This window comes from Manacus vitellinus, unplaced genomic scaffold, assembly GCF_001715985.3.
Source record: "Manacus vitellinus isolate BGI_N305 unplaced genomic scaffold, ASM171598v3 scaffold_6_pilon, whole genome shotgun sequence".
Classification (NCBI taxonomy): domain Eukaryota; kingdom Metazoa; phylum Chordata; class Aves; order Passeriformes; family Pipridae; genus Manacus; species Manacus vitellinus.
The window spans coordinates 21,250,021-21,275,309 of NW_021940750.1; the positions used below are offsets into that span (position 1 = coordinate 21,250,021).

At 44.8% G+C, this 25,289-nt stretch overlaps 1 protein-coding gene across 3 annotated transcripts in view; it reads left to right on the forward strand.

Moving 5' to 3' along the window:
* The window catches only part of ADCK1 (aarF domain containing kinase 1), a 77,143-nt gene that overhangs the window by 20,418 nt on the left and 31,436 nt on the right, over nt 1–25,289 (forward strand). For all 3 annotated transcript variants that reach the window (XM_018082916.2, XM_008924946.3, XM_018082917.2), the window contains one exon: nt 8,088–8,291. In XM_018082916.2, coding sequence (XP_017938405.1) covers nt 8,088–8,291 — 204 coding nt within the window. The remainder of the gene's footprint in view (nt 1–8,087; nt 8,292–25,289) is intronic.

Here is a 25,289-nt window from a genome sequence, read left to right on the forward strand (position 1 = left end):
TATCAGGACAACAAGGCACTGAGTGCAGTTTTGTGAACCTGCTGCCTTTGCAAGTATTATACATCTGTGTATACATGTGTCTGGTCCTTCTGTCTTATGCAAATCTGATCTGATCTACCCTCATATGTAAGTACCATTCATATTAATGTGTATGCCCCACAAGAGAGCCAGTGTGAAGGACCTGTTGAATAGTCACAGGATGAAACAGCCTCAAGAGCAGAACCTTGTTCAATGAAGGTGAAGTCTGTGGGTGTAGGGGACTCAGCTTGACTCTCAGATTCCTTTATTCAACAGTTAGATCTGGAACTAGTAGTGGGAGAGAATATACAGGTAATGCTGTAGGCACAGAAGTGCTACAGCCCAGTTATTTTAGAATGTTATTTCCCTTTATGTCTGACCAGCCCTTCCCTGTGCTCCTTGTTCTCCCAGCTCAGGATACTTACACAGAATAGTGCATTATATCACAGAGGTGTCTAGAGGGGAAACAGCTGCTCTCTTCTGATTTTTATCCTGAACTGCCCCACAGATAACTAATTGCAGCTCAGTTGCTTCTATTAGCTATTTACCTAAAATTGAGCTGGCTAATGAAAATGTTTCTAATTAATACGAGGCAGATTAAAACTCATTACAGCAAGGTCGTCAGTAATGAGAGATAATCAGAGCACAAATGACCGAGCTTGGAGTAAAATGAAGATGGAACACAAGCAGGCAATTGGTGGTGGTTGTGTTTGCACCAGCCAGCAAGGGCAGGGTTCAGCAAGGTGACTGCTGGTGCTCTGTGCTGCAGCTGAGCGACCCTGCTTCCTCCTCTCCAGAGCAGCCTGGGGAGTAACTGGCCAAAGAGGTGGACCTCAGCCTAGTGTAAATGTGTCCTGAACCAAGTGACATCTCAGAATAGGGGTTTGGTGCTAGGCCACCCTTTAGTCACCTGTACGAACCAAGTTGTGAATCAGGGTATTAGCGGGAAGACTGTGGGCATAGGTGGGAGGTCAGTGTCTGTGTGTGCTTGTGTGTGGAAATTCAGAGTCCGGTGGCTTGGAAGGTGGGAGCTTGCATATCTGCTCAGCATAAAATGTGTTGGCCTAGGTTTGGAAAAATCCCTTGTGATCTCCAGGGAAGTTTTGCACAATTCATGAAATGTGTTTGCTTTAAATTCAGCTGCTTGTAGCACTGCTGATACAAGGCCACAGCACCAACACCAGATTTCAGCTGTCTGACACAGGCTTACTGTGTATATCCTTGCATTAGTACAGAGTTTATTTGCCATCCTGCTAATTTTGCAACTCCTTGTTTCTGTGCTTGTGAAACGGAGAAGTTAAGAAATTGCCACATTATTCTGGGGGATCATCTCCATCCTTTATTCTTTCCAAGCTATAAAGCTTTCTTTCTCACTTCCTTTCTGTCCTGCCACCAACGAACTGTTGTGCCAGAATTTCTGAAGGATCTTGATTGGGTTATACATAACTTACACAAATAATGAATTTTTAGGTAGTGAGGTACATTGCATCAGTTGTTCCAATTCCAAAGACATGGATATGTCTATCAGCAGCCATATGATCAGCTAGTATTAGTATACGGGAATGGGAAATACCTAGGGTGCTTAGGAATGAGCTTTTGTAAAAGGTAAGTAGGAAAGCTAATACAAAAAGGAAGCAATAACAATTCCATTTAGAGTTGTGTGTCTCCCTGCAGCATCCCTGCTGTCAGTCAGTTTGATTACCAGGCTGATAGTGTTAGTGAAGGCCATAGTAGTTTATATTAACTGTATGCTTATTCAGATTTGTAGGAAGAGGAGATAACAGCCCCTTAGACACAACTACACTGTTATTGAAGTGGGCTCTAGGTTTTGTATTGCTGTTTTTAAAGCACCCAAGTACCCTATTCACATCATCAGTAACTGTATCCTCTCTAAATCTTTCCTGATCTTTTCGCCATTGATTTCAGTTTCTCACTGCATTAAATTGAGGTGGACATCCTTTCATTCCTCTCTGGTTTGTGTTGTCCTGAGTCATCTAAAGCTCTTCTGTAGTTTTACCAGTTGTGTGCATATGGCCCTGTCATTATCAGGGGTGGAAGAGAAGGACTATGACCAGGTTTCTTTCCTATCTTCTCTGACATGTCTTCTCTCCCTCTCAAGCTTACTGTGTTTTAGGGATACCCACCACAAAGGTGTGATAACATCCTCTCTTCCCTCTATAGGGAGTCCAAGGGACAGCCTGGCTATTCCAGGCCAGTCTCCTGCTACTGCAGGCATTCCTGGAAGAGCTTTCTTGTCCAGGGTGTCTGACAGCATATATGCTTGGGATGCTCCCACCCACTGTGTGCCACAAGGTTCTTCCCTGAATCCCAAGGGCTAAATATGAAAGACCATAAGCAGCAGTTCTGCTGTTCTGTGGGAAGAAAACAAGAGTCAATCACCAATATCCCAAGTCCTTGCAATGGTAGGCAACTTATTAAATATGGAAGGTCCTTGGAAACAGGTTAACTGCAGCAGAAGATTTAACCATAATTTGGGAGCTGGATACACCAAACAGGTTCTTTAAAGATTCTAATAATGCACCCTGTTTGTATAATGCACCCTGTTTGTATGCTGTCTCTCGTTGTGGCCAGAGAGTAGGGTAATTTCTGTCTTGATGCCTTGAGCAAGAGTATGTAAAGCCCTTTAGACATTTTATTACCTGTAATGTTCTTATGAGTCTGTAAAATGGGGAATAGGGATCCTGAGTTTTGTAAAGAGCTTTGTAAAAGCATTTTTAGAGATGAAAAGCTCCATATAAAATCAGGTATGGTTGTTTTATCATAGATATCCAAAGACTTTCTCAATTCCATTAAGCTTTGGCTTCTCTGTCCTGTGACAGTGAGTGCCACTGGTTAATGCTGTATTGTGCAAAATGGGGTGTAAAAATGTGTAACCTTGCAGCCATCTACATTGAGGGTGATTTCCAGGTGTATTGATTGTTCACCTATCTTTGGTAGGGACTTGGCAGGGCTTGTTTTTCCATGGTGGTGAATAATATCTGTTGCATCTCGTGGAGTTTTTGTCACTGCACTGTTCTCTCCTTTGCCAGATCACTATCAGGGAAATTAAACCTTGGTGTAAGAACAGGTGAAATGGGACACTGCTGTTTGTTTTTGACAGTAATGCAGGTCAACCCATTTATAGTACAGAGCTTTTTCTGCCTTCTGGACACCACCTGGACTTGTTTACCTTTTCATCATGTTTTGATGAAACTACCAGTGGTAGTTCATCCTTACTGGAAATAACAACAATGCAGATGCTAAGATAGACAGGGCTTCTGCAGTATCATCTGGTGTGAAAGAGCTCAGAGCAGGTTGAAATGAAGCTGTGGTGAAACCAACACTAAATGTTGCAGCCTTGTCCTAACTGGAAAGTCTCCCACTGCTGCTGTCCATATGCTGGGCTTTTGAGCTGGGAATGGGATAAAACAAGTGATGTTCTTGCATCTCCAGTAATTACTGAGTTTTCTTTTCACTCTTTGTGAGGAAATTTATTGAAAGCCACTTGAAAGTCCCAATAAATATCTCTTTGCTATTGACCATTGTATTAACATCCTTACAGTATTTTAATGGACTGGTGAAGAATGATTTTGTTCCCCTCAAAATCCCTGTTGGCTTCTTTTTTCAGTCATATCACATTTAGCTAGATGATTTTTAGTACTCTCTGTAATTATTGTCTCAACTAATTTAGTTGATACAGAAATAAAGCTTGCAGGACTGTAATTTCCCATTTTAGTCTGGATTTTCCTTAAAAGCAGGGCAACACTTATTCCCTTTCAGTCCTCTGGAAGTTAATGGTTTTAATATGAGGTCTCCTTTTTATTACAATTATTAACTTTTCAGCTACTTTTTGCATTAATCTCTAATTTTTATATGATTGAAGTTTTCAAGGTATTTTCTGGAGATACCTTTCTTGAAATACTGTCTTGGACAATGTATCTCCACTGTAAGCAGAGATGGGAAGGCTCCTCCTCAGCATCCTGCTCTATGCAGGGAACTGCCTGCAGCAGAAGTACCTGCTTTCCCTTGCTCAAGCTGGGAGTAGGTGGGATGTGAGTGGGCACCACATGGTGCAGAGCTGTTCCTGCTCACCTGTATGAGAGTACTCTCCAGTATGGAGGTGTGAGGAGGAGCAGCTTTTCAAACCCTGTCCTCTGGGCAAAATCCATCCTGACGTCCTTTGTGAGATGTCTGTGTTTACAGTGTTCCTGGAGGCAGCGCTCATCACCAGGATTTTCTGGTAACTTGTTTGTTATGACTTTGACTAATTGCATTTCAAATTTTCTCTCTGCATTCCTAATCCTCATTTCACGTTTTGCCAGCTAAGAGTACGCCCTTCAGAGTTGGGATGACTTTTCTGAAACATTTCATGTGAGGAGGGGCTTCCACCACTTACTTTACTTTCTTTAGTGGCCTTTCTGAGCCCTTTTGCCACCAGGTCTGTCACCAGATACTGAAATTTTCACTGATATATTTTAACTGGTATTTATTTTCTTCTAAATTAATTCCTTTATTTTAAGACCTGATTAGCATCTGCCAATTTATGGTACCTGCACATCTGATGTTCTGAAAAGCAGTTCTTTGCCAATGTCTCTGTGAATATAGGCTCCTTGAAAAGCATCCAAATGACTCAAGAAGCCAGGTCTGCTTATACATTCCTGGGTAAATTAAAAAGTACTACTTTGCAACTCTGCTTGCTGAGCATGTGCTTCATGCTAGAGGTACCTCCTCTCCATAGCTGACAGTTGTTACTTTCACAGTTTTAATAGTCAATCCCAGTCTACCCAGGATTTAGGTAAACTACGTGAGTCTGATAGCCACGCTGTGGGCCAATGTAGAATTTGTCCTGCTGAAATCTGGGGAAGGGGTTTAAGACAGAAAGAGATGCCCATGTGGACTGAGGAAAGAGACATATACGCAGACAGCATTTGTGATCTGAAGGGCTTCCTGAGGGAATCTTATTCTTGATATTTCTCGGTACATGAAGTGCTTCCTTTCTCTGCAGTGTGCTCCTAGGCATGATACGTACAAGCAGGTTCGTATAAAACTATCTGTTGTTTCCAGCGCTTTTTGCTGATAAAAAGAGTCTTTGAAGTATTGCTTGTGCAAGAAAGAGCAGTATCTTTTGAGATTTTTTGAAGAAAAGTTCTGATTCATTCTGGGATTCCATCTAACTTGTATCTTCTCCAGGGTAGAACAGAAACGTGGGTCAACAGCGTTGGGCGCTGTAGTAAGAATGTGACACTCTTACTTTGCCTATGATGAGGGAAATGTCATCTATCAGAGAAACAAATGCTGCATCTGGACTGTGACCTAGCTTGGGGAGAACCAAGAAATTAATAGATAGCATTAGGAATACTTTTGTGCTAAAAACCCTGACCTGGCTGATAAGAAAAGAGACCTTAAAAGCTGCGTTCACGGTCCTGCTTCATGCTCACTGTACTTCTACCTCTAATGCAGACTGAAGTTTTGTAAAATGTAGGGCTGCATAGATAGATTTCCTCCTTCTGAGACAAGTTGCCTGGCCATCTTCTGTCTCTCAAGCAGGTGCAGGAGCTGGCATTCCCTGGTCCAGCCAGCCAGCCAGCCAGGGCAGCTGTCTCTTAGGAGTTGTAGCCAAGCCAGTTGAGAGAGCATGGTGGAGGATGCTGTGCATGGAGGTTTTGTTCTGTCTTGTTCCTAGAGCCCTCTGTCAGGATCCTCTTGTCTCTCCTGGCCTGGACTGCTGTGTCCATGAGGCCACCCATGTTCTCAGCAGTGTGGATAAGTTTGGGAAGGCCAGAATTTCCGCTCAGCTTGTGCTAGAGGAAAGGAGCTATTTCTACCTCCTTCTCTGCAGTGACCGACGTGAAGATACACTCTGTATCTAAGCGTGCCTACAACCAGTTGCATTTTTAGCTACATGAGTTTTCCATTCCGATTTTTCCATCTCCCTTGGTGATCCATGTGGGGTGGGTAGTGCATTGGAGCCAGCACCTCTGCCCTGAGCTGGCTGCCCAGCTTGACACTCATCACTGCGCTGCAGCCCCAGGGTTGCTGCTGCTCTGCCCTAAGCCATGCTGCAGCCTGGAGTCATTTGATGGGCTCCTGCTGTGCCCGTGGGAGGTCGCAGGGCTCTGTGCTGAGCTCAGTGCTGGGTTTTTGGAATACACCTGCAAGGAGCCTTGCCCCTGTTTCCTGCTGTGCCTTTGGCTATGCCTGCCCAACACCTTGAGGGGAGGTGGCTGGCCACCACTCCCCTTGCCCTTCAGTGCTGGCAGGGGGTTTCCTCCACAGCTGGAGGCAGTGGGCAGAGGGTGGTAATTTGAGCTGCATAAAAACTATTTCCCTGTAATTGGCTGCACTCACAGTGCTGTGACAAACTACCCAGCTGCTCTGACTCCCTCTCTCCCACTGCCTTTCTCTTTCATCCCATTACTCCCTCTCTGGTTTACTTGCTTTCTCATCTACTTTCACAGCTTCCTTTCCTTGTTCCCTTTTGGCCTGCTTTTGCCACTGCTACACACAGGGGAGGAGAGCAGGGAAAGAGCCAGCGCAGAGGCTTGTTACAGAGGAGCTGTTGTAAAATGCAGGACAATAATGTGGGAGACTTCAGGCATGCTCATGGGTGTTATTTGCTGCCTATGTATTTTCAGGTGTTTTTGAGCCAGCAGTATGCTGGGTGAAGCTCACTCACCTAGCACGAGTTACCTGTATGCCTCCACCTAGGAAAGTGTGTGCGTGCATCAGACTGTCAAGTCTCATGCTGAGTGTGAGACTTGCACATTAGGCTTTCTCCTCGCACTCCCCTAGGCCTGTGTTTTGTGCACTTGCAGCTCAGCGCCCAGTCTGTCCCCTGACACGTTCCCAAATGCGGGACATTCATGGCACCGCTCTGCATGAGGGCAAAACCAGCCACTGAATGGGATGGGGGTTTGTGGTGTTCATGAATGTTTGTTGTGTTGTTCCTTTCTGCCACGTACTTTGAGGCTTTTGGTGCAGCCCCTCACCACAGGATTTTGGGCAGATGAGGACCGCAGACACAGGATTTGACCTTCAATGATTTCTGACACAGAAGCCAGAGGAATTGGGAGCCTTCATGCAGATAGGTGTCAAGCGTTAACAGAAGATGGGTGCACAGTTATTTTTTGTTGTTGATTTGCTTAGGTTTTATTAATGTATCAGAGTAAACTTATCTGAAGTTCATTAAATATTCAATATAGCTGTGTCCTTGGCAGAAGGCTTTTCTAGTGAGAGTAATAAAGGCAGAATAAATCACTGTCACTGAAGGATGTGGTGGCTGGCCTATTCTTGAGGAGCAAAATGAACCCCAAGAGCTAAAATTCAGACCAGGCAAGTGGTTGGTGATGGGTTTTGTCATTTGGTAGTTGCATTTTGGCCACGGTGAGCATAGCTGGCAAGTCTTCTTAGTTGCTCAAACCATTGTCGCTGCAGACTTTATTGGCAATGTAAGCAGTAAGACCAAGACCTGGCTGGACTGAAGGGCTGTAATTTCCCCTTGTGTATGTCCGAGTGAGGTGAGGGAGATGAAGGACTGCCCACATACTGTCCTCACTGCCAAATAGACATCTGTAATTTTGATTTTTAACAGACTCTTCTTCCAAGTTCCTGTAATTTTCTGGGATGGTATCTGTGGTTTTCCTCTCACTTTAATTCTCTGCACTCACACTATGAGTCTAGCATAATAGTTGTGGTACTGACTTTTGTCTTTTGACGAGGGATTCCCAAACTGCATCATAGTGATGTATGACAGCGACAAACCAATGCTGCCCTACGGCTAGCCATCTTATTCTCTGCAAGGATGAGCCAAAAACTAATGGGCTGTCACTGATCATGATGCCTGTACAAACAAGTGTCGAAGCCCTTTATACTCTGGAGCATCTTGTCCTGGTCTGGTTCAGCCCAGCCAGAGTCCTAGTACTTAACCGACACATTAGATGATGATGCCCAAAATGAAGAAAGGAAATCCTTGGTCTGCTTAAATACTGGACAAATAAAAGATACATGTGTGGGCATGTGCATGTAGCAGACAGCAAAAGGGCTTAGCTGATGTTCTGGTCTCTTCGCAGGTGCACCTGCGCTCTGCTGAGCGCCTCCGGGAGTTGTGCTGCTCCAACCGAGGCACCTTCATCAAGGTGGGACAGCATCTGGGAGCGCTTGACTACCTGCTGCCCGAGGAGTACACCCGCACCCTCAAAGTGCTGCACAGCCAGGCCCCACAGAGCACCAGACAGGAGATTGAGCAAGTTATCCGTGAAGATCTGGGCAAAGAGGTAGGGTCAGCCATAGCCTCTGTTGGCTTCTCTGGTCTTAGCAAGCCCTAGGCAGCTAGAGGAAGGAAACTGGTAGTTCTCAGTTGTAAGAGATACCAACAGGAGATACTTCTTCCTTGGCTCTGAGAGAGTGCCACGCGAATTTTCCCTGTCCATCAATGGGCATTATTGGCAAACTTAGGTAAGGAGAAGATAACAGAGGAGTATGAGTGTGAAAGCTGCCAGGTGGAAGTGGCAGGACTCAGCAGAGCAGCGAAGTCTATATGCCAAGACAACAGGGTAGCTGGAGGTCAGAGTGGAGGGCTGTCTGCCACACTGAGGGGGGTGGAAGCTGAAGGTATTGATGTTCAGGACAAAGATATATTGGCAGAACTCTGTGAGGGATGACTGCTCTCCCCTGGCTGCACTAGACCAATTCCAGCTAGCACTGACAGCCTTTTAGTTTCTCAAGCCCCTAATTAACCCCCAAAGAAAATAATAGCATAAATCACTTTTGGTGCTGCAGTCAGGTAACGCAGTAGCCCAGAAGTCAGTGCCACCATTAACCCTTAGCAGCCCACAGCACTGAGATCAGTAGATAGGTGCCTGTGTTCATTAGACATAAGGAAAGTAACCACAGTAAATTAGAGAGAGTGTTCTGCTACTTTGCATCTTGCCCCTTACAAGAAGAGGTCCCCTCACACTGCAGCCCAGGTTGAGGACAGGCATTTCAAGGATCACAATTGACATGGTAAGAAGGAGGAAGGAGGCAAGTGTGCAAAAGAATAGTAGAGAAGGTGTGTGTGAGGGGAGGAAGATGGGAGGTTGAAGAAGGGAAGCAGTGTGTACATCTTTTACTGCTCATATAGAGAGATTTTTAGGGGTGTTTTTGGTTGTTCTGGCCTGTCTGACTGTGTGGTAAGAAGGTGTGGGGGGAATATGAGGAGGTAAGTTAAGTATTCGCACCTAGAGGGTATATTATGGGTGGTTTTGGATGGGGTGGGTCTACCTATGTGTAGTTTAAGGGTCTAGATATTGTCTAGCCAGGAATGACAATGAATATCTCTCTGCAGTTTAATGGCGAGGTTAATGTCAGCCCCCAGCCTGCAAGATGCTCCCTCTATCAGCACTGCATCCTTGTAGCATGGCTGGTACCAGCTGTGTTTCATAGCTCAGTGGATAGATGGAGCAGGGCAGGCTGGCTGCTCCCGGCAGGCCCCTGCCTCCATGAGCCTCCATCTGGCAATCTCCCCTCCGCAGGAGCTGTAGAAAGCCATCCCAAGGTTAGCCCACATTAAATTACCACAGCAGCCACCTCTGGCACAGTTTGCGCGGTGTCGCTTAAAGGCTAAAGTAGGTGCTCAGAGATGCACTTTTTTCTCAAGTGTGCGTTCAGCTGCCACCGATACTCCCTGGTTTCTTTGTGCTTTTTGGGAGCTAGACAAATGCTCTGTGCCTCATTGGTTCCCAGTGAAGCAGCTCGAATACAGTCTTCACAGCAGCCTTACTTCATAGCATTCTCTTCGCCCACATGAGCAGTGTTGGGCAATATTTAATTTTAAAGAAACGGGGAGAAAAAAAAGGTAGAAATGGGAAGAAAGTGATAGAGAGCAAATGGTAATGAGAGAAAGAGAGCAATGATAAAAGAGATAAATGAAGAGAATAACATGTATAAAAATAAAGGAGCTCGTAAAACTGAGTGGTATTAAAAGCTGATGTAAATGCCAGTGTTAATAGTTACAAAGTACCAAAGCAAGGTATTTGAAAACTGAAAGGATTTGGGGAAACTAATACACCAAAGTTGTCTTTGCTGGAGCCCAGAGGATTTAGTAGAGTTACTTCAGGAACAAATTTAATTCCAGTGTAGTTAGATCCTCAGTCCATTTTAAATATGACATACTTAACTAAAATATAGGTGGTAGAGGGGCAAGGTGGAGTGTCAGGGCAGAGGAGAGTGCAAAGAGGGATCCTGAAATTTTCCTCTTTGGAGCTAGCATCAAACATGGGAAATTGCAGATGAATTCAAACAGAAGAGAAAATGACAGTGAGGGAACCTTCCCAGGGTGCCTAGGCCTAGCCCTCCTGCTCTTGAATTCAGTGATAAGACTTACAGTTCCCCCATCAGGCTCAAGAGCAGGGCTCTTCAGATGAGTCTTAAGTGTAGGCAAGAAGTAATTGCGTGCAGTTTGGATCAGTGCAGAAAAAATGGAAGAAAGAGCAACTGGAAATACAGAGATACTTAGGGAGGAATGTGTCAAGCTGACAAAGTAGTCAAGAGTTTGCAAAAGGGCATGAAGATCAGAAAAAGTTAATTTCATGTATAGAAGCGTTGTACCTTCGTCAGTTAGAAATAGTCTGCCTTCTGATGTGACCTACTCCTGAGAGTCTTAACACAGACTTGGATGTTTGACAGATGATTGTGGGAAAACTGGCATAAATGACTGTGCCAGTGGGACTATGTTTGGGCAGAGATGTTTGTGAGGGGGATTTACAGTAGTTCAGTGTGGTTCTGTTGTCCCCACACAGACTTTGTGTGATACCCTGCTGATGGGGGATCTCCCGTTCTAGGTCAGCATCATGGACAGGGACTGGGAGCTGCAGCATGTAGTTCTGTTGCATGAGCTAACTGATTTAAAGACAAATGGCATGTGTGCTATTCTGACACAGAAGGAGAAGCATTATATATGCTGACTAGTGGGTTGTTCTGTCAAACCCTGTTTTAAGTCTAGGAGCAATTTGTGTACCTATCAGGGATCATTGGGATAAAAATAATCAGTAGTGAGCAGATACTGTCTCTCTAATCTCAGCCATAGTGGTTTGGCTAAGTGATGGTGGGAGGTGATCATTCTCTTGAATACTGTTTGTGAGAGGTTGTGGTGTGTGGGGGTGGGATTTGCAAAGTAACACAGTAGTAGCAGTGGGAGAGACTACACAAAGAAATCTTTGCACTGACTCCTGGAAACAATCACCAGTAAGATCACAGAGTAAGAATCTTCTGGGGAGACAACGAGGATACCACAGGTAGGGCTCATTCTGGATGTATTCCTTGGAGCAATTGGGAAAAGCTGTGTGCATAAGAATGGGTGATAAGATATGAATAAAAGAGTCTCTCCTACCTCTATTTTTATCTTCCTTGCTTGAGCAAGGTTCTGAAAGTGAAAAGGTGTCAAGCGTGGAAAATGAAAGCAAAATGAATATATTCTTTCTCTGCAGAACTATAAATGACATAGGGAGAGATAGCTGGTTCAGCTAAGCACTCTAACTCAACAAAGTGTATGCCAAGCAGAGCCAGGCAACTTCTGGTGAAGTGTGGACATCAAACATTTAGGGAGAAAGAGTGATGAGGGGCTCTGGAAGATAAATCTATCAGAGTGGTTATACCTTTAAAACACAAAATTGTTGTGCTTAGAAATTAGAAAAGATGGAAGGAATACTTTGCCAGCACTGGGATCAGGGGCATTTCCTCTCTCTGGTAGGTCTGTTGGACAGGGCTGTCTTGTGGCTGTGGGATACAGGGATGTGGGAACAAGCACCACTAACAGACTCGGGAAAACTGAATTAAGGTCATGCATCTGCATTCAGTTAATTAGAATCAAAAAAGGAGTATTTTGGCCTTGACCATGTTTTGATAAAGAGAGTGCTGTGTTCCCAAAGTGGAAAACAGCTTAAAGGTCTGCATGGTAGCATGCATGGTTTCTGCCATAACTGAAAACAATCACAGAATGGTAGTGTGTGAATGTGTGAAATCAAAACATTGGGTCTCCAAAGTTTTGGGAATTCTAATTAACTGAATGGCAACACCAGGTGCTGTTTACCTGAAGAGGTTAATAAAAGGGGAATGCAGAGAGAGCTCTGCGGAGAATCCTGAAAACTGAATTCTATGTGTGCAGCCTCATTTCTTCAGTGCTCATGGTTGCCATACAGGGATACTGGGGAAGTGGTGCCAATTTGGTCCCAGAGCAGAGATGTAGAACCCAGGGTATCTCTGACTCTGGCCAGGCTACCTGACAGCCCTTCTGTATCTGTCAAAAAGGCTTCCTGTTCTGCATGTGATTTCCGTGGACAAAGTGCTCAGAGGAACTAATTGTTGATTGCTAAGACTGATCAGACTATTGTGAAACTCTCCTCTTTCAAAAGTACATCTGCTTCGCTCTGCTCTGCTCAAGGCTGTTCCAGACCTTTCCTCGTCATAGGATAGAGTCTGCATAGATTGCAGAAGGTCTTGGCAACTTTTACAATCCTGGTCTTCCAAATATCCTTGGTGCCTTTCTGTTATCTGGCTCCACTACTGTCCAGTGCACTCCTTAATACGGGTCTTGCTTCTCTGCAGCTGTGCCAGCATAATGAGTTTAGATACTTGCTTCACTGTGTACTCCTGTCTATGCCAACACACTCTTTTACCTCCTTCTAGTCCCAAAATACCTCCTTGTTTGCTGTCATATTGCACATCCCAGTGGGCCACAGCATACTCTACCCCAGCAGCAGCACTCTATTACCTCTCCTATATACAACAAGATGTCACTTTTCACACCCCATTGCTCATCAGCTTCCAGCTCACCCTTACACATTTTTAATCAACTTGCTGGTGTTTTCCCTAAGACTAATGTACACAAACTCCCTCTTGGCATGTTTGTGTACTCCATGCTCTACTCAGGCTTTGTCTCATGTTGGAGGTGATTTTCCTTGGTGGGAGACGCTCCCTCCTTCCCCATCTCTCATACTGTCCCTTCAGAAATATCCCAGTTCCTGTCCTTCTCCTTTCTGGCAGCTTCCAGTCAAGCAGGTTCTCTAGTCATTGCTCCTATGTCTGGGCTGAGGTTGCACAGTTGGGAATTAGGGCAAGGATAGAGTTAGCATCCCTCCAATGAGGCCAGTGTGGTCCCAGGTAGGGTCTTTCCCATGTTGGTGGGATGCTTGTGTCACACAGCTGCCCAGGTGCTCTGTGTCCAGGCTGTGTAATTGCTTAGGGGGTGAGAGGCTGGTGTAGGGCAGAAGGCCAGTCTCATCTGCCATGAGAGTGAGAGTCTCTCCTTCCTTCTTGTCCCTTGACTTATCTTCAGATCTCTGGCCTCTTGCTAACAGTTGTTGAAGTTGTTGCAGAGAAGAGTGGAAATTGCTGAAGCTGAGCAATCTCAGATGCTGTCAAATGAAGGATCCCAAGAAATCCTGCGTACATACTTATACCATTGCTGGGGAGTTTGCTGTGCTCCGGGAAGGCTGAGACAAAACAAGCTCCACAGGGAGAACACACCAGTGATTGAAAGTGTTGCTTACAATGCTTGCTTTGTTCAAAGCTAGAGGAAAAGGCTAGGGAGAACTCAAAGGTCAAGGCTTGTCTTTGCTGAAGCCGAATCATATAAAGATTTCATCATAAATAGATGGAAAGACAGTCATTTGAAAGGATGTCAGTCTAACTCTGCTTTGTGGGAATGCAGGTAATGGGAAGTAGTTTCTAACTGCTTGATTACCCAGCACCTCCAAGGAGACCATCCTTTTCATTCACAATTAATTGCAGCTTTTACCTGTTGTTCAAGGACTATTTTGCAATTTGCAAGAAACCTCCTGCTCACTGATTGAGCAGGGCAGGATATGTCAATGGTTTGACTGTGATTTATAAACAAAGCACATGTGGTAGAAGAACCTCCTGTGTTGTGATTTGTGAAGCAGGATGCCTTTTCACAGTGATGTTTGGAGGATCCAGCCTTGGATTCCTACTGTTGTACCTGGCACAGCACCAGTGCTGTGCAGGTAAGAAACAGATACTCTTTGATAAGTCATTGTCTGTGCAGCAAAACCATGGCTAAGAAGAATACTGCCCTTTGTCCTTCTACTTTAAATTGCTCCCAAAGTTCTCAAAATGTTTTCTAAGTTGGCTACATGAGTATTATTCATATGCTGTTGAGATGTACCCATATACACCTGGGTGCATGGTTACCGCAATGATCTGCAGCAATGCCACGTGGCCATTTGACAGGGAGGGACAAAAATCATATGTCCATGTGAGCCTGCCATGGGAAAGATTTAGAATGAGACCGCAGTAAGGTGCTAATTCCCACAGCAAGAGACTTACCTTGCTGAAGTATGAGAAAAGATGAAGGGAATAGAAGAGACTCCTTTTACTCCTATTTCTGTGTGCATTCTTGGTGAATTATGGCAGCCTTTGCTGTGCCAGTAACAGGGAGAATGATGGACTGTGCCTACATTCTGGAATTGTTGATTAGTATTTTAAGCTCTGGTGAAAAATATGGTTATTTCAGATTTGCAGAACTATTGAAGCAGTGCTCAGCCCTGTGGGAGAGCAGCTAGACCTTCAATAGGCTGTTGGGTATTACACTTCATGTCCTACAGCATCCAATTTATTCCCAAGGGAATATGAACCACTTTCTGTAGCTGGCTCCATATGATGCCCTAGAGAAGATTAATTTACTGTGCTAGGTCACAAGGTCTTCAGGTCATGATGCTGCAGATTCTGTTAAGCCTCCGGAAAGCCTCTTCCCGGGCTCGTACTGTTGTCTAACCCATCCAGGATGCCAGGGCACATGCCTGCTTCCTCCAGTGTTGCACAGCCTTGTGCTCAAATGTTCTGCCCAAAGGCAGATGTGTGGTGCAGTGCCTGGTTGCTCTCATGGTTGCATGGGCCTGTGGGACTGATGCTGAATGGATCTGCTGAACACCCAGGTCTCCTGTAGCTTGTGAGACCAGTTCTGTCCTAAAGCACCCAGCTCCACCAACACCATGCTGGGGTGATCTGTGAAGCTGGCCCCTGTGTACACCACTAACAGACTCGGGGAAACCGGATTAAGGTCAGCAAGAGCCTCTTTTACTTGCTATGGGTGTTGTCGATCACAGGAAATCTCCTCATTCTGCATGATGTCACCCACCCTCCATTACCCACCAGAGTGGAAGCTGGGCTGTGGTGGCCATTACTCTGACAGTGTGAGGGGCTGGGAAGTGGAATGGGAGGATATGGCCCATCTCCCTCCCCTGTGAGCCTCTCTCAGTAGGCCTGTCAGGGCTTCCAAGCAGCCGTCAATAAAAAACACATTTGTATTAAAACTATAATAAGGAATAAAAAAACTTCACATTTCTTTCAATAACTTGGGATATAAAAAAGAGATTTTTATCAATTATGAAAAGGATTTTGGCCATAAAAAGGTAATTTAAAGAGTCTGAGATGGATGGTGAATAGCATTAATGTCACCCAGAACAAATGGTCCCACATTACTCAACTGAAAGGCAGGAGTGGCTGCCTGTGCAGCTCCTGCTGCTGCTGCAGCCTCTGCTGTGCTCTCCCTGCCCTGTCTGTGGTAAGAGGCCACAGTCACTGGCAGATCTCACTATGACTGTGTTTATACTGAGCCCTTGGGTAGGCAGCAGGACCTCCGCTCCAAGGGCACATGAGGAAAACAAGTAGGGAGCTTTATGTGGTTCAGGTGGTGAACCTTGCTTTGTTCTGATGTCCCTGCTCATTCTGTATGCAAGTTTCAGTGTTACCCTCAGTGTCATGCCAAGGACAACTTGGTGTCTCTATTGCCAGGGGAGCTTTGGAAGAGTGTACTCCTTCCTCCCATGGCTTTTATCTCTGCTCAGAGCTCCTGAGAGAGGATGGCTGAGTCCTGCTCATGGCAACCTCTTCCTGGGTGCTCTAAGCCCTGTTGCCGAAGAAAGGGAAGTTTTGTGTATAGATTAGAGAATAATCTCCTTTGGTGTCTTTCAAGTTAGTAAGATTTACAATACAGGAGGCTGGACAGTGGATTTTCTGAAGGATTGTTTGGAGGACTTTCTGCAAGGAAGTGAAAAATTTGAGATCAGAAAATGCAATGGGGAACAGCCTGGTTCTCGTATAGAACAGTTCTGATCTGCATGTTTAGTGACATTTTTTTCTTTAGTTTACAAATTCTTTAGGTGCCTGAGGGCTAGTGGATGGCATACCTACATGGAATTTGTTGGCTCAGTGTCTTGTGTGCAGATGGTAAACTCTCTTCAGTACAGTTTTCTCAGAGTTTTGATGACACCTGAAGTGTTGCTCTGATGCAAATCTTGGCTGGCAATGCCCATGACAGCTGTGTTGGGCTTTGTTCAGTGTCCATGTCCTGTGGAAGTGGTGGATGTGCTGCACAACAACGCTTTAGCCATTGTCAGGAACCACCGCTCAGCACAGGGTAACCCTTCCAGTTCCAAACAATTACTGGAAATTGCAATCTGTAACTGGGATTAATAGTTGTCTTTATTCTTGCATATGGAGACTTTCTTTTTTCAAATGTGTATCTCATTTGCTCAGCCATCCCCAGGATCTGGGCAGGGGCAGAAACACTGAGCTGCCATGTGGAGGTACTGGCTCCTGTTTCAAAGCCCACTGCTGATACACTCTGAAATATTCTTCATGCTCTGATCTAAACACAGGCTGAGTTTACTATGCGTGATTTTTTCTCTGAGGGAGCAAGGAATCCTGTCATCTGCCTACCCACTGATCTGTTAATATCCTATCCTTGATTCTGCCTGGGTATTGTCTGATTTCTTTCAGAACTTCATGTCTGCACAGTTCCTTGGCTCTTGAGAACACGAAAACTTTACGCAGTGAGTCAGGAAACTTTTGCCAATAGGTTGTTTGTAGATGAAACAAATAACATAAGATGAAATAAGGAGATATAGGGCCCGACCTTGACATATCTGCATTTTTCTAACACACAGAACATAGCATTTTACTGAATTTTTAAGATGTACAGTGATCTAATAAGCTCTGTTTTATGGCAATTTTGGGACCTGTCTGAGAGGCAGCTCTCAATTCTATGGAAGGATGCTGAGCGATAGAAAGAACTTCAACTCTGCCTAAAAGTTTTCTTCCCGGTTAAAGAACTGCTAGGAGCATTGGAAATTCTCCTTATGGGAAGCCTCACACTCTCAACATGCTTTTATGTTTTGAGAATTGAAGCAAAAATTGGGATCTAAGTGATCTCAAAGTTCTTTACACCATTAGTGAGCAAAGTGTGTCTGTTCCAAGTAGGCTGACCAGCCAGAGAAAGAGGAAGTTTTCTCATGTTCCCTTTGGAAATCAAGTTATGTTTGTGAACATTAAACACATTTTGTACTTATTTTCTGTAAGCTTTGTAGTATTTGGTTTTACAGGTTGCATGGTTCAGAGCCAAACCTGTGAAGCTGTCTGTGACAGCTGAAGAAGTAAACTCACATGACCAATTGCTTGTGCCAGGAGAGCTCAGCTGAAGCAAACATGTGAATTTCTCCCTTACAAAGCTCACATAACCACTCCATCTCAAATTAGCAAGTTCTTGGAAGAGGCTGTTCAGCACCAACCCTTCCAAATTTCAAATTATTAGTAGGAAATATACATTAGTTGGCTCATTTTGGATAATGAATGAAACTGAGGTGGTATCAGTTGTGCGTGGAGAACAAAGCTAATTTTGCCAAGCACCGTATTGGATGTAGCTGATTGGTTCAGGTCTATTAACTGCTATTCCCATTTATCACGAAAGGCTAGAAGGAGGCTAGAGCAATTAAAATTACCAGGGCTTGTTAAGAGGGGTTATACTAAAGAAGTCTCTCCATGTAACTTTTGCTGCCTTGCCCTTTGCAAACTGCTAATGTTTTTGCCCTGGCTGCCAGAAAAACCTCTAATCCAATGCCTCCTCTACCAGTCTGTCTTTTGTCTTTTGGACCATAGCCTAATCTCTCCTCTTTTTTTTTTCTTTTGCTTTCTTTTTTTTTCTTTCTTTTTTTTTCTTTTTTTTCTTTTTGTTTGAAAGAGCTGTGAGGCTGGTTCTTAATGGGATATCCTGGCCAGGGTCTTTGCCAGTCCCTTGCAAATCATCAGAACCAGCTCAAGAATTACAGCTTGGCTGCTCGAAGCTAAACATTTGACACCATGGGGTGGTTCTCAGTGAGTGAGCAGGAAGGAATGGAAAGGTGTGGACTGTACTGGTTCTGTGGGCCTTGTCACTCTATTGACTACACAGCCATAGCACACTGATGACAGTGTGTTGGGCTGAGCATTTCCAGTGATTTAGTGTCCTGAACCTAATGAAGGAGGGAGTGCAGCCTGAGCAGTAGCAGGCTCTGAGCTACTCTCTCCTGGCTTTGCTCTCCACAGCACGTCTTGAGTGGATCTCGGTACTTGGCCCTTCTTTGATGAGGTGAATCCCTGGGTTGTGATGAGATGATTTTTTGAGATGGTTATAATAGAAGCCACCAAACTGCTTTACTTAATCCACAGAAGTCCAAATGTTTTGAACTGTAGGAAACAGAGCTATGTACCAGTTAATATTTAGAGGCTCCTTGTCCTGCTCCTATTCCAGAGGCTGACTCTGTTGCTCCATTTTTGAGTTGCATCAGCCCTAGAGGGAAGTAGGGCAATTGAATTCTGTCTCTAGAATAGCGGGTTGTTGGTCTGCTTGGAAATGCATATGAATTAATCAAAATTACCCCCCACCTTTGTTTCCTTAGCCCACTGTTCTCCTTACAACAGCCTCTAGCAGTGCACCCTAGGGGTGCCAGAGGAGAACTTACATTCAAAGTGGAAGACAAACAAGCTCTTTCCTACTGCACCCTGGACTGGCAGCCCTTCCCTCTGCAGTGCTTGTCACCCTACAGTGGCAGCAGCAATGCTAGGTCTGTAAGTGTAGTTGATTTATGTTAACTGTTGAAACGATAATGTTTAATCTGTAAAGTGCTAATCTATTTTTTATGTTGATTATGAATAGGCCAGCTGTGCCTACTTTCCTATTCATAGAGTTTAGTGAACAAGCCCGTTTCACAGGCTGGGTTTGGAGGGTGATTTACATGAGAGCAGACACTGCTTTAAGGAAAGTAAATCAGCTGAGTTACATGACTGAACCAGGGACTTGGCAGCCCAACAAGAAGATCTGGGGGCAAGGGAAAAAACAGGGGAGGAAGAGGAGGAAGAGACAGATAATAAATGAACTGCAGAAGGAGCAGATAGATCAGAGCAGACACCTGAAAAGTAGAGGAAATATGGGCAGGAGAAGAAAGGCGAGGTTGGTATTCAGAGGAGAAATTGACAAGGAAGCAGGAACTGATGGGGCTTGCTTAACAGAGGACTTCTGTCTGTGCATCAGTGCAGAGAGCCCTGGGCTCTGGGTTTGTATGACTGATCATTAGAGGATGCATGGAATCCCTTCCCAAGCTTGGTGCTGGCAAAGTCCGTTGTGGATTTAATATGCCATGCAGTTGTCTCCTTGAAGGACTTTTATGGATCTCTGTACATTTTTTTCTGAGAGTAGGCTGCAAAGCGTCCCATCCAGATCTCTTTGTAAATTGTTCTACCTCAGCTTCTCTACAGTCCCTGCACCTTGGTCTCTGTGATATGAACTTCTGTATGTCTGTGCCCTTTGCATTGACCTGTCTGCTGGGTGTGCCAGTGTTTCAGTATCCCACCAAGACACAGTTAGCACCAGTAACTGCTTATAAGCTTTATATCTTCAGCAGGGCTTTACTACCTTTTAAGTATCCTTCTTCTAATGTAATGACCTCATTATATCCCTTTCCTGATACCAGTTCAATTCAGGCAGAGCTGCCCATATCTGCCAGACTTCCAGGTCCGCCTTAGATCGTTACTCCTATTAATCTGGGGCAGTGTTGTACTTCAATAAGACTTTAACATGCTTGTATCTATGTAACTGTAACCAAAGCCTGAGGAAGGGATATAGCTGGGCAGAATTTGTTTGGGACTGGGCTTTGCACTCTGCATGTTTTCATTGTACTGTGCCTCTGTCCACCCTGGTGGCAAGCTGCTGGATTGTGCAGTGCTGCTTCTGTCATTCCTGCTCTTTGTTCCAGACTCAGAAATATTTTCCTCATCCCTTTCTGAGGAGACAGAGAAAAACATTCCACATAGTACTCGTGGGAGTATGTCTCTCTCTCTCTCTGTTATAGGAGCTAGAATAGAAGGGTCTGTCAGTGTAGCATATACTCACACTCTGCTCTTGTGAGACCCATCTGGAGTACTCTGTCCAGCTGGTGGGCCCCCAGCATAAGAAGGATGTGGACCTGTTGGAGTGAGTCTGGAAGAGGGTGATGAAGATCATCGTAGGGCTGGAACACTTCTCTTATGAGGACAGGCTGAGGGAATTGGAATTGTTCAACCTGGAGAAGAGGATGCTTTGGGAAGACCTTATAGCATTTTCAGTACCTAAAGGGGGCCTACAGGAGGGCTGGAGAGGGACTTTGTACAAGGGCAGGTAGTGATAAGACAAGGGGAATGACTTCAAACTGAAAGATGGTATGTTGAGGTTAAATATTAGGAAGAAATTCTTTTCTGTGAAGATGGTGAGGCATTGGACAGACTGCCCAGGGAAGTTGCGGTTGTGTTCCTGTCCCTGGAAGTGGTCAAGGCCAGGTTGGATGGTTGCTTTGAGCAACCTGGTCTTGTGAAAGGTGTCCCTGCCCATGGCAGGGGGATTGGAACTATATAATCTTTAAGGTCCCTTCCAACCCAAACCATTCTATGACGCCATGAAATGAAATGCAGTGCTGTCCTGCACACATGCCCTTCGCTCCCCTGCACAGCATGCCTCTGCACACACACCAAACACCTGTCCTGACCCTACTCTTCACTTGCCTCTCACAGATGTAGGATTTTGCCTACCATTCCCCATACAAACTGTGTACACAAATGCACTGCCCTATGCCTCCTTCTTAACACTGCTCAAGCCCTGGCACAGCTTCACTTCCTGACCAAATGCTTGTACCCCATCTCTTCCAAACATGTAACCCACCTCTTCCAGACATATATTCCCAGACATCCCTTCATCATGCTCTCTATAGACACATAGTGTGTATAGTCTATAGTCACATAAAGCTGCCCATACACATAACCCCCTTGCCCTTGTCTTATATACTTCTTGAAGCGCCCAGGCTTTCAAAGCTGAATCAGATGCATTTAAGATGAGCACAGGTGATGTACGTTCCCAAAGGTTCCCATATATCCTCTGGCAGCTGGTTATTTCTCACAGGACTGCTGCTGTTTATGCAGGGCCCTTGGGGTATCTCTGCAGTCCTTGGCTGAGCCTCCCTCTGCCTGGCTATGACTAACATGGAGCCTGTTTGTTGTGGCTCCTTGACCCTTTCCTACATGGGTTTCAGTCAGTGTATGGCAGGGATGTGTTTGAAGTCAAAATGGTCTTGGAAATTCATTTGCTTCTGGGTGCTTTCTTAAATCTTACCTTCTTGCTTATGTGCCAACTGTCCCCTTCTCTGTGGCATTTTGAGAGAGGCTTTATCTTGATATAGGAAAGAAATTTTTTACATTGAGAACTATCAATTACAGGAACAACTTCACGAGGGGTGTGGTAGAGTCCCCATCACTGGAGCTTTTCAAGATCTCATCTAGGTTCCCTTTCCCAGATGATGTGGTTCCACCAGATGATCTTTTGAGGTTCCTTCCAACCAGAGCTGTTCTATGATTTGATGGTTCTTTGCAAATGTGATGTCTGCACCAGGCTGCTGGCATCTGTAGGGATAATATATCATTTGGCAATATGTTTTCAGTAATTCAGTCAAGGGGATCTGTGTATGTTGGGGACCTCCACGTGTCTTACCGCATGTGTGGCTCAAGAGAAATGGGATCTTCTAGGGGGGGACAGGGGAAGAACAGTTGGCTTGTCACCTGTCACTTGTGAGCATTAGTACTTGTGTTTAGTACTAGATTCCAGATGTGAAAATGAAATCTGGAGTGAGGTCAGTGTTGATGACAAGGCCAAGGCTGCAGGCATGCTTGACAGAAAGTTGGTGACATTGTCCGCTGTGATGAGAAAGGAGACAGGAGGGATGGTTTGAGAAGATTAGGAACCATGCTTTAGCTTTGTTGAATGTGAACAGAGATATGACTACATGAAAGAAGATGACTGAGAAACAGGCTGAAATTGCAGTTTGGCTAGAAGCAGGCTGATCTAGAGTATGGAGATAGAACTACAAGTCAGCAGAAAGGAGGTGGGAATTTTATGTGAACTGTTAATCCAGATGCAGTAGTGGGGCTAGAGGCTGTGAGGAGAGCTTTGTGCAACAACTCAGAAAGCTGGAAAAGGGATAAGCAAGCTGTTGAGACATGCTGACAGAGTCATTAAAAGAGCAGAAGGCTGAGGAAACTGTTCCCTTCCCTGGGAGCTACAGAGATGTTCCTGCTATGTTAGCCCTTTGAGCTGTATTGTTTAGGAGCTGAAGAGCTGCAGAGAACACAGCAAGCCTTGAAAATCTCAGTAGAAAGGAACCACTACTGCTCCATCTGAACCATGGAATAAGAATCCCTTTGGGCAGATGGAATGCAGCAAAGAGTTGTCTTCTGCTGTGCTTTCACTGTGCACTGATATAACAAGTGACAGCCTCCTTTGTTAACAGGGGAGAAAAGAGAGAGAGTGCTTTAAATTAAAATACAAAAAATGGCTGGGAGTGGAGCAGTTGTGTGCACTTGAAGGACTGTGCTTCCAGTTTGTCTGAACAACTGAGAAGTGTGGCTCCATCTTCACAGACAGGAAAGATGTAGACGAAGTAATATTTCCCCAAAAAGTCAGTGTGATGGTTTTCACCCTAGGCCTTCCTGGGGACCAGCTTGTAACCAGGAAGGAACTAGGAAGGTGACCAAGGAAGTATTCCATGCTATTCCTTTACATAACCTGAGGTATAAATAAGCCGAGCGGAGAGACCTCTCTCTCTTCTCTTCTGATGAGGTTTGAGAACAGTAGATCCCTGCGTGGTCTTGCTTATCTGAAGTTGAGGCCTGTATCGACTGCTGTTGTCTGCCGCTGCGTGAGGGGAGAGTGCTGGGCCGCGGTCTGGCTGTCCTGCTTTCTCAAGGGAAGTGGTGAGATTTTGCCAGTTCTTTAGTCTGCTGATTACTGGGTTTTTAGATTGTGCATACCTGTTTCGTTTCTGTCCCTTTTCCTCCTTTTTTGTCCTTTCTCCCTTCTCCCTTCCCCTCCTCCCTTTTAGGAAGCTATTTGGGGTTTCTGGGGTTATGGGTATATAGTATTCTCACTGTATATATCTGTTTTATATGTAATATATATATTTTGCTATAGCTTGGCTGTTTGGTTTTTTTTCCCCCTCTCTGGGAAGCAGGCTCTGTTGTCGAGTTTTGGAGACTTGGCAGGAAGCCAGCTTGAAACTTGCACAGTCAGAGAGAAAAGACTGGATTTAATGAGCATTGTTCAAGTGGGAGACAGATAAAAGAACAAATTAAGGGAAGCATTTGCATGTGCAAGGGAAAGGCAGGGAACATGGGGCAGATTGGAACATCGGCCCCATAGCCTGCACTGTCAGAGGGAGTATGTAGCTCACAAGTCACTACTTCCTATTTCAGCATGATGGAATGGAAGTGAACAGGATTATATACATATATACATGCCCTGGCTTTATGTTGCTTTGGTCTGTGCATTTTGCGTAGACTATAAGATACTTAAATCATGCAAAATTGAGTGCACAGTGTTTTCTATCTTCCCTTTTCTCACAAGCGTGGTTGTTGGTGGACTCTTGCTTGACTTTTAGGATTGAGTGACACTGGCTGCTTTTGGAGGCCAGTCACAGACAGGTTGGGATGTGGAAATAGTTTAGGATAGCAGGAAGGTGACTAGCTGCACAAGATTCTATATTCTGAGGTGGAGTGGGATGCTGAACAAGCCAGGTCATTGTGCTGATTAACTGCATCTGGAAACAGAAAATGGGCATTTTCCCAATGGCCACATCAGGGTTAGAGGGATTAGTACTTTGTTATGCCTCAGTGGCATCCTAAGGAAATAGCTGGTTTCAGTGGTGCGAGGTTCTTCCTCGCAGTTCTTCTATCTTCTCTATAGGGAAGTGAACTGGACTCGCAGTGATGCAGCTTCCAACAGCAAAATCTTTCCCTTGGACATTTTGAGAAATAGAACTTCTTGGAAATTAATTCTGAGCATGAGATTACAGACATGGAGGAAAGCTATCTGCATTGTCTGAAATGGAGTACTTTGACTAGGAGTAATGCTCACATACGGGTGGTTGGGTTAGAGACTTGTTCTGAGACATGCCAGCTTTGCTGTTTCTTCTCCCTGGTTTTATCTATGTGCTTGTGCTAAACCTGCAGATAATGTCTGCTTTCCTACAATTCAGCTTGATATCTGCCTTACATCAGAAGTCTAGCATGGAGTCTCTCTGCTATCAGAGTGCTTTGTGAAACCAGCACCTGGACAAAGAACAGCTGACTGAAGTTAAGCTTTGAAGAGGCTGTGGTGACGGTAGTGGAAACCCTGTAGAACTCCAACTGTTGAAAGCATCTCTGAGGGCTGAGCTAGTCTGTTAATCATAGCATCCTGTGTCTGTGGAAGGTAGTAGGACACCTAATAGCTTAATTAATGAAAAATATTTATCTCCTTGTGCCAGTCAGGAGGATGTTCCTGATCCAGTTATGTTCCAGTCTGGCCATGACAATCCTTGCTTTTGTTGAACTGAATGTCGTTTGTTTGTGGGAGCCATGGATAAGCGTCTCACCTTTCAGAGAGATGGGAGATGAGGTCCACCTCACACACAGGGTCTCAGGAGACATAAATCAGCTCTGTCTACTCATTGCTGTTACTGCCTATTGTAGCTGTCACCAGCCGAGATCCAGGTTTCGATCCAGGATGAGTGATATTCTCAGATAGTTCTGCCTTGTCTTAAGGATCTGACTTAGGAAAATAAATGAAGCTACCATGTGTGTGTCTGAGCACAGATTATTATGCAGGAATCATCAGGGATGGAATAAAAGGTGCTTTTCCTCAAAGTATGGCTCTGTAATTAAAGGTATTATAGCAAGTAAAAGAGAATGATACAGTTGCTATATGGCTCAGTGGATGGATGTGATGAATACAAGAGTGGCTTTGTGTAGGTTTTTCCACTGCTTTTCTAGCAACAAGAGACCACAGAAAGAGGATCGTAGGTGAGCAGCACAGGAAATAGGCAGGATTCTAGGTATCAGACAGTGAATGAGTGAGCAAACTTTGTTCTCTGGATGATGGGATCAAGGACTCTTCTTAGTAGAGT